At 46.0% G+C, this 8,647-nt stretch overlaps 1 protein-coding gene across 3 annotated transcripts; it reads left to right on the top strand.

The window, feature by feature from the left end:
- Nucleotides 1-4,993: 4,993 nt before the first annotated feature.
- Nucleotides 4,994-7,954, top strand: ARMCX6 (armadillo repeat containing X-linked 6). 3 transcript variants are annotated; one of them, XR_004318294.1, is made up of 5 exons: nt 4,995-5,141; nt 5,447-5,524; nt 5,841-5,987; nt 6,277-6,371; nt 7,597-7,954. XR_004318294.1 is itself a non-coding variant. In XM_032476059.1 (4 exons), the coding sequence occupies exon 4, from the start codon at nt 6,423-6,425 to the stop codon at nt 7,326-7,328; it is 906 nt and encodes a 301-aa protein (XP_032331950.1). In that variant the 5' UTR covers nt 4,994-5,141; nt 5,447-5,524; nt 5,841-5,987; nt 6,277-6,422; the 3' UTR covers nt 7,329-7,954. The 3 variants fall into 3 exon arrangements, 2 of the variants coding, with proteins under 2 accessions (XP_032331950.1, XP_032331951.1); XM_032476059.1 differs by having other exon boundaries at nt 4,994-5,141; nt 6,277-7,954; XM_032476060.1 differs by having other exon boundaries at nt 5,007-5,141; nt 5,471-5,524; nt 6,277-7,954.
- Nucleotides 7,955-8,647: the final 693 nt, after the last annotated feature.

The following is an 8,647-nucleotide window of genomic DNA, read 5'->3' as shown; positions in this document are numbered from 1 at the left end:
CATCCACCAACTCGGGTCCCCAATTTCCCCTCCCACCAGCAGTGCGGCAGAGGAGGGCCCGCCCCCCTCCATTCCCTCCCCCATACCAGGCCTTCTTACTCTTTCTTCTTTGCTAATCCCATCTCCCTGTAGTTGTGTTTGCCTTCCTCCGATTACCGGAAAGGGACAGCATCTTCCCTTGGGGTTAGTGGCCACTTGTACTTTTTGAAAAATTGCTTCTTCCTTCCCTAGGCTCCTGGGACAGCAACTCTCCTTCCACCTCCTGGCCTCCCAGCTATTAATGTCTACCATTTCCTCTGAAATCTAATCCCAGATCTAAAATGAAAAAGTCATCAGAAAAGGAGTGAGAGAGTGTTTTTTTCTTTCTTAATGCAGAAAGAATTCTTTCTGTTCTGCCCTCTCCCACCCCCAGCCTGCATTCTTTTTTGAGGAAAAAAAATTGCTGTAAAGCTATTTTCATTTGAGCAAAAAATAGAGTGGGAGTTGGAAAGCGTTGGGTGATGGCCTCCAAAAGCCCCACACTTTCTCACTTGTAGGGAGTGTTACACATTTCACGCAAAACAATCTTAGTGTCTTCTGGGGCCTAGCACAAAACACAGTCCTGGATGAGCTAATCAGTGTGTCTGAGAATACATAGATCTTCTGACTAGGCCAGTCTTCTGAACTGGAGAGCTATAGACTTTCACTTGCATCCGACAGCAAGGAAGAGGCACAGAGCCCTCAGAAGCCAATGACACAGAAAAGGTTGAACAGAAATCACAAGTACATAGTGGATATCTGTCAGACACTGATGAAGTGAGTGTCATAGAAAGAACATTACAAAATATACTTATGGACAGATAGAGAATATCCTCCTTAAATGAAATAGAGGAGGAACACTGAGACCAAGACAAAATTGGCTAAACTCGGCATCTAGCAACTAGTGTGAAACCTCTTCACTGACTGGTTTGATGAACTCAAAGATTCACCTGTCAGCAATCATCGAACTTTTTTAGAGTGGGAAAATAATAAAATAATGTCAGAATATGGGGTTTACAGTGGGATATTCCTTGTTTGGATATGAGGCCATTATCTGAATATAAATTTTACAATCCACAAACCATATGGAAGTGAATCAAGAGACTGGGAAGCTTGGGAACAGGCAAAACTCCAGGGAAACTCATACCGATGTAACTACTGAAGGACAGTACTGCAATATGACTGAAATTTTTTTTCTTCCAATTTTATTGAGATATAATTGATATACAGGACTGTGTAAGTTTAAGGTGTACAGGGTACAACTGAAATTTAGTAAACAGAAACCAAATCAACTATATGATTCTGTTTTCAGAGAAAGATCATGTGCAGCAAAGGGGCTTATTCAAGCATAGGAATATATGAAAAGGAGAGTCAGAGGGAAGTGCTGGTAGTTCCCACCCAAGCACTGTCTGGAGGAGAAGGAGGCTTGGCTAAGATGAATGGAAAAATTAACTTTCTTTGGCAGAGCAATCCCCATGCTGTGTACTTTAAGTTTCTTAGCTGAAAGCCACTTCTTAAAGTGCACCAGTGCCCTTGCTCTGGTTGCAGGCTCAGCAAGCAACCTTCTGAAGATTGTGGCTTCCCAAGTAGTAGCTTGCCTACAAGGAGCGAATGGGCTGGTAAAACTGACAGAAACCTCTAGTACAGTTGTATTTCTCAGGGTATACTTTTCAGATTCAGTTGTCACTCCCTTGTGAGACTTAGCTACCCGTGTGGCCTACTTACAGAGAGAGAATGCAGAGATCCATGGGTTTGGGAATTCAGATCAAGATTTATATATGTCTCTATGAATGGGGGTCTTCCTTTGACAGAGGCATCTGCTCTCAGCATACAGACAAAATCAGGTATTGATCATGAAGCAGTGGAGACAAGGCTCTGGGCTGTAGATGCAACCTTGTGGAATCCTGTCAGGGAAGCCAGGTAGCTTTGGCTTAGAAGACAGCCTTCTGCATCACCATGTCAGAACTGGACCTGTCTAATGTTCAGTTAATACGAAAATTACAACTAAGGTATGCTGTGGCAAATAGATCCCCAGTGCCTCAGCCAGAACTGGACAAAGGATTCATATCCAAAGTAGTTAAAGGGTTCTTGCAAATCAACAATAGCATCTGAAACAGTTTGCATTTCTCTCTGGGAAAATAAAGGAAGTGCATTTCACATTTTACATATTCTGTCATTTTCCCCAGCAAAGGGGTGGGCATTGTGCCCAAACAGAACTCAGTGCTCTCTCACTGGAATTTAAACCTTGAACAGAGATAGAAAACTGAAAAATCAGTGGAATTATGGCATCCTGAAGAGATCATCTATCAGTCCCTCCTAGCTAGACACCTTAAAGCTGACTCTGGTCTTCAGCATTTCTTCATTGTTTCAGTTAACTGGGTTTGGTTTCCGTTGCTTGCAATCAAACAAAATTAATACACAATACAAAACCAAATAACACAATACAAAAAGTAATATAGCTTTTTAAGATAACAATCTTCCATGATTTATTTTTCTCACCCTCCATAATTCCACTGGTATTATCATCTTCTGATCCTTTTCTGTTTTCAGGTACTTTATAAAATCACACATCACATGTGACCATACACTGATTTATGCCAAAAGGTTCCTTTTGGCAGTGGCTTCGCATAGTCTTTTGAAGGCTTGTCTGAGGAATTGCTTAAGGATTTTCCCTTTTTGCTTTTGAAATGGTATGTCAGGCAAATAGCATGCCCTTAAATACATATTTGTTGGTAGATGTATAATGGAGGGAAAAGTAGATTTTAAATGCTAGTCACCAGATTCTTTGGTAGAAATTATGGATCAAAATTACAAAGTAAGCGAATTGAAAGAGTTCTTATTGCCATGGGGTTTAGGAAATTTTAGAGAGGGAGTGGATCCAAACAGGAAAGGTTTGACAGTCTGGGAGAATGGTGGTCAGGGGGTATACATTGGAATAATTGAAAAGTACACCAAAGGGGAGAGATTTTTTTTTTACTACTGTGGAGAGTTGATGGTGGAGCTTTTGTCCTTGAAGCCTGGCTAAGAGTTGTGAAAATGAGTCCTTACTGGAGAGCCACGTCCATGACACCAAAGCACCTGTCTTTGTTAAGCTTTACATACTCCTTAGTTCTTTCTAACGTATAGATTCAAAATAAATAAAAGCTACTTATATAAGCACTTAGACCCAAAAATTGAATGATGGACAGTTGAATCTGCTAGTTCTGTAAGTAAAGCTTCATAAATAGAATTCATTTGCCTCAGAGAAGTAAACACAGAATGATGAAAAGAACAGTGTAGGGTGATGATGGTGAAATAAGTGAGGTAAAGGTTTAGAAAGATGGGGTGTAATGTTGGTGTATTTAGAATATAAAAGTTTAAGGAAGACCAGAAAGTTGTGATATGTTCTTGACTTGTGAATGTTCACCAGTAAGGCACTCTGGGCTTCCTGGTCCACCTCCCAGAGGGGCCTCCTCGACACTGGGGCCTCTCACACAGGGAGCTTCCTGCTGGGGTGTCATATTTCAACATTCTAAGAAAGAGGCTGCCTGAAGGGTCTATATTTAGAGTATGACTCCCTAGCAGGGACAGCTGGATGTCTGGGGACTAACTTCTGCATACTTTGTCCCTGAGTTCGGGGATTATTCTGAGGGGCTTGTAAGGGCCGTGGACTGAAATTGTAACAGAAGGCAGGGAATGAAAAAACCTCTCTCCTGGTGGCTGTTTGGGAGCCTATATACTGTGCTTTTTGTGAGAGAAAAATGGCATGGATCTCGAGGGTGTTGCAGTGATTCAGTCACACACAGACCCTCCACCACTATCTCTATTGGAAGATGCTGAACACTAGCCTCTGCTAGGGGGACGCACAGTGCAAGAGTGACAGATACCAGAGGTATATCACCAGTGTCATGATCAAATGAAAAGTCCATCTACTGAGTCTCATTTTCATGAATGGGATAGCAGGGAATTCTCTAAGTTCTGGATGATTTATGGGTTTCATTATCAAACTTCAGAACAGATTTTAAATAAAGACCTTTGAATGAAAAGCAAGCTAATCTGTGAAGTTACTAATTTGTAAGGTTCATCTAAAGATGTAAGATTCATCTGAATTTGGGGTCTGCATAAAGTCTGCCCTTTAAAGCCAGAATGAAAGCCAGCTGCAGTCTTCTGTGACGAGCTCAGTCTTCTGATACCTAACACTACTTGAGTTCAGCCAGGAAGAAGAAAGGGATAGTGCTTCACTTATCTAAACTGGTCATGATTAAAACACTGACCACCTCACTACAGATTCATTTTATCCATCAATTTATAAACCATATTGGAAGTACACTGGTCTTATTTGTAAGGATATGTTTTTTAATTTTAATATGATGTTTGAAAGCTGCTATTTCCTGTGCAGTCAGAAGAAAGTATTTTCAATGTGGTATAAATTAACTTAAATCTATGAGACTTCCCTATTAACTAGGAAATCTTGTTTTTTAGTTATATGTGTGTGTGTGTGTGTATATATATACATACACACACATACACATACATATACACACATACACATACATATACATGTACGGTATTTTCTGATTATAAAATAGTGTAAGCTTGAGCCAATAAAAAAGGAAGGATGGATGAAATAGAACATAAATTTATTAGAATATTCCCCAAAATCTGACTTGGACGTTTACTCCTGCTCCTCCCACTTAATTTTGGTGCAGAGACTGGATGTGAGAAGGGGTAGAAATTAAGAAAGGGCGGACACGAGTTTCAGAGCCAAGGAAAGGATAAGACATTTCCCGAAAAAGAAGTATAAGTGAAGGATAGACCCAGGAAAAGATGCTGCCCCTTCCTGTCATTAGGGAGAAGCAAATTCAAACACCAGAGAGCCACAGCTACTTCTGGTTTCTGGTATTGTTACAGAGGAAAAGAGTGACAGGGCCCAGTGTGATGGGGGGAGATACGGGGCAGACTGGCGCCTGCTGCACTGCTTGTGGGAGTGGAAATTGGGGGCCAGAGCTCACTGGTGACGTGGTCGTCACGTGACCAAGAGCTGCTTGGAGCAGAAGTACTGCTAGTCGCCTCCGTCTGGGTACCAGCCCCCTATTACTCTGCAGGCGCGTGAAGGAAGAAGCAAATTAGCCCGGACCGTGCAGGTCGGTAGAGCCTGGGCTCTCTTTGGAGGGAGATGGGGATGGGAGATAGCCAAGAACGCCAAGGATCTGAGTTGGGCCGATCGGGGCTGTGTCCCCTTCTCGCCTACTTTCTAAATACCGCTGTCCCCCTCCTCGTGCCCATTTTAGTAGAGAGAACTGAGGGACTTCGGGCGGCGGGTGAGGGGACTGAATGGCTAGTACAGAGACTCCGAGGAAAGAAACGGTCCACAATCACGGCACTTGTGTCCTGAGTGCTGCTCCGTCCACCAAGAACTCCGTCCCCTCGGTCCCCCGTCTGTCTGCAGGTTTATAGATTTGTTGGCCCGTAGGTCGCTGGAAAAAGTCGTGGCGAGGGAAGGAGCAAACTGCCTTGGGACGTGCAGGTCGGTGTGAATGTGAGATGAGTCCTGACCCCTGGGTAGGGGTGGCTGTGGGGATGGCGGAGGAGGGGCCTGGGATCTGTGCGGGCCGGGTCCAAGTCGCCCCCTCCCGGCCCCTTCTTTCTCCCATTTCAGTGCAGGGAAAGGGGTGTGGCGGCCTTTGCTGGGGAAATGGCGGACGACGGGGGGAGGCGCGGGAAGCCTGCGTTAAGAAAGTCAGGACGGTGTGAGAAATATTTTAAACTCAAAGGCTGGAAATTCAGAAAAGCGGGTATTGGGACCTGTGTTCTCAGTACTGATACATCCACTACACTTTCAGTTCTGCAAAGCTGGCTATCTTGTCTTTCCATCTGTCCTTCTGCTGGATTGTCCCTCAGTCACTGTGGAAGGAGCATTGACCACAGAAGACAAGGGAAGAAGAAAGAATTTACCTGACTTTGGAAGAGACTGGTGGGAGAGACTAGCTGTGAGTCTTTGGGGGGTGGGGGGTTGGGGGTGGAAGAGGACACTACCTGCAGGTCAACCTCTCCATGTCACCCTCCTGTCTGTCATAGCACAGACCCATCCCCTGCCCTTCTCTGTAGGCCCTGGAAGAGCAATGGTGGATCCTGAGGGTAGACAGACGATAACAGAAAAGAACAAAGAAATAGTTGCCCAATAAGCCACCTCTCTCAACCAGAACTCAAACTCCACTCTGTCTGGTAAAGCACGAATTCAGGCACAACTCAAAGCCCTAATGTTATTTTTCACCACAGATTCATTACAAGAGAGCTACAGGAGCCTGGGATAGGCTGAAGGCATCTACCCTCCACCAATACTCACCCTGGCCATAAGAACCATCTTCAATCAGGTGAAGCAAGGCCCTCTCCTACCCTGCCCCCAGGCTGGCACGGACTTGAGTATGGGCCGGGCTCGGGAAGTGGGTTGGATGGCAGCAGGACTGATGATTGGGGCTGGTGCTTGCTACTGTGTTTACAAATTAACTATAGGAAGAGGTGATAGTGAGAAGTTGGAGGAGGAGGAAGAGGAATGGGAAGATGACCAGGAGCTGAATGAGGCGGAGCCTGAGATTTGGTTTGATTTCACAACTATGGCTAGGCCCTGGAGTGAGGATGGAGATTGGACTGAACCTGGGGCCCCTGGTGGCACTGAGGACAGGCCTTCAGGTGGGGGCAAGGCCAACCGAACACACCCAATAAAACAGCGCCCATTCCCTTACGAACATAAAAATACTTGGAGTGCACAAAGCTATAAAAATTTCACGTGTGTTCTTGGCCTCTCCAAGAGCCCTTTCATTCAGGGGAAACTGTTGTTAGTTCGGCCCAGGGATGCTGGTTTTTCATTTAGCCACGATATCAATAGTCATTTGGCCAGCCTCTCCATTGCTGGAAACACGATCCCTACTCCCAACCCTGCTGTTGAGGGGGAGAAGGCTTTCTGTGCCCCAGGTAACGTGAACGCGAGTGGTGAAAATCAGGGCCAGATTAAGATGTACATCAATGAAGTGTGTCAGGAGACTGTGTTGCTTTGCTGCAACTCATTTCTGCAGCAGGCCGGATTAAATTTGTTAATAAGCATGACAGTTATTAATAACATGCTTGCCAAGTCCGTTTCAGACTTGAAGTTTCCTTTGATATCAGAGGGAAGTGGATATGCTGAGGTGCAGGGTTTGAAACCATTGACGGGTTTGTCTGAAAAGCCAGTGTTGGCAGGGGAGTTGCTGAGTGGCCCACTGCTGCTGTCTTTCTGGTCCCTCCTTATCAGAAATGCAGACAGACAGCTTTTCCCACACATTCTGGCCTCCTAAATGGCCCCCTCCAACAGAATGGGACGGATTCACCCCAAACCAAGACCCGACTGGTGAACACACCCTTGTGTTCTCACCCAAAGACTCTGCAGTGGGTGCTATTGAAGATCTGGCCTTAACCAATCACCACCTCACGGGGTGAGAGTTACAGTTGCTAGATCAAGGACCACACTCTGATTGGCCAGGCAGGGGTTCCCACAGAGCCTGGAGTACCCTCTTGGTTTTTGCAGTCTGCAGGCAATGTGCATTGTAAATTACTCCCTTGCAGCCTTCTTCCTGTGGTCAAGGGATCATTTTAGCTGCCAGCTGCGGTTAAAGAACAACATATTCTCGCCTCACAAGGGATGCCTTGCCCGTGGTGGTCTCCCTGTCTAAGCTGGACTGTTTTGTGGAGACCAGATGCGTATGGGAGCTTGTGCCGAAAATGCGTTGGTTGCTGCTTAGGTTGAATTCTTCTTCATTTACTGTCTCTTCCTCACGACCCGACCCGATGGATGGTAAACCTGTTCATCCAAAAAAGTACACTCCCCTTCTATGTGCTGTACTGACTTAACTCCCTCCAGCCAAGCCTGCATTTATTTGTATGTATCATCAATAAAGTTGTGTGCTTTGATTGGCAAAAACGAGACATGGTTCTTGTCCTTGAATTTATAGTCTGCACGAAGAGAAAGACAAAACTACACGGTCCACGCTGACTAACTGGGGGGTTTGCTCCCTGACAAATGCACGCTTAGCAGAGCCCACAAGAGGCAGGGGTAGAGATGGGCTGCAGGGCTCCGGATAAGCCTCCAGAAGGGGCTGGGGGTGCAGGGTGGAGCGAGGGGAATGGGGGCAGGGGTGCGGGGGGTGGAATTAGATGGACTGTTGGGAGGACTAAAAGAGACAACACCTGTGAGGCAGGCAGCACAGTGCCTGGTGCAGAGAATCCCTCCCTCGATGAAGGTGTCTTTCCTTGACTGCTGGCCTCGAGAGGAAGGTCAGTATTCTGGGGGTTTGTCTACACGTCCCTGGGGGCCACTGGGCAACCCATCCCTGCACATTTAATGCACAGTTATAACAGTAGCAGTTGCCACTTGCTGAGTGCTTACTTTGTGCTGTGCTCTCTCTGCTGAGAAGCAGCTGTTAAACTTACTTCCAGGCCCCCTCCCTTCCTTGGGATGCCAAGCCCAGATTCCTGGCTGAGTGAGAAGGCTTGGCCCTTGCTTCCTCTGAGGAACCCCCTTTCTGCCCCATCCCTGGTACCTCAGTGGGATCCAGGAAGGGGACAGTGGAGGCCTCCATGAACTCCCCGAGGGGATCGGGGTTGGGGCAGATGCTGA

Source organism: Camelus ferus, chromosome X (assembly GCF_009834535.1).
Source record: "Camelus ferus isolate YT-003-E chromosome X, BCGSAC_Cfer_1.0, whole genome shotgun sequence".
NCBI classification, from domain to species: domain Eukaryota; kingdom Metazoa; phylum Chordata; class Mammalia; order Artiodactyla; family Camelidae; genus Camelus; species Camelus ferus.
This window is presented reverse-complemented; position numbering and strand designations above follow the sequence as displayed.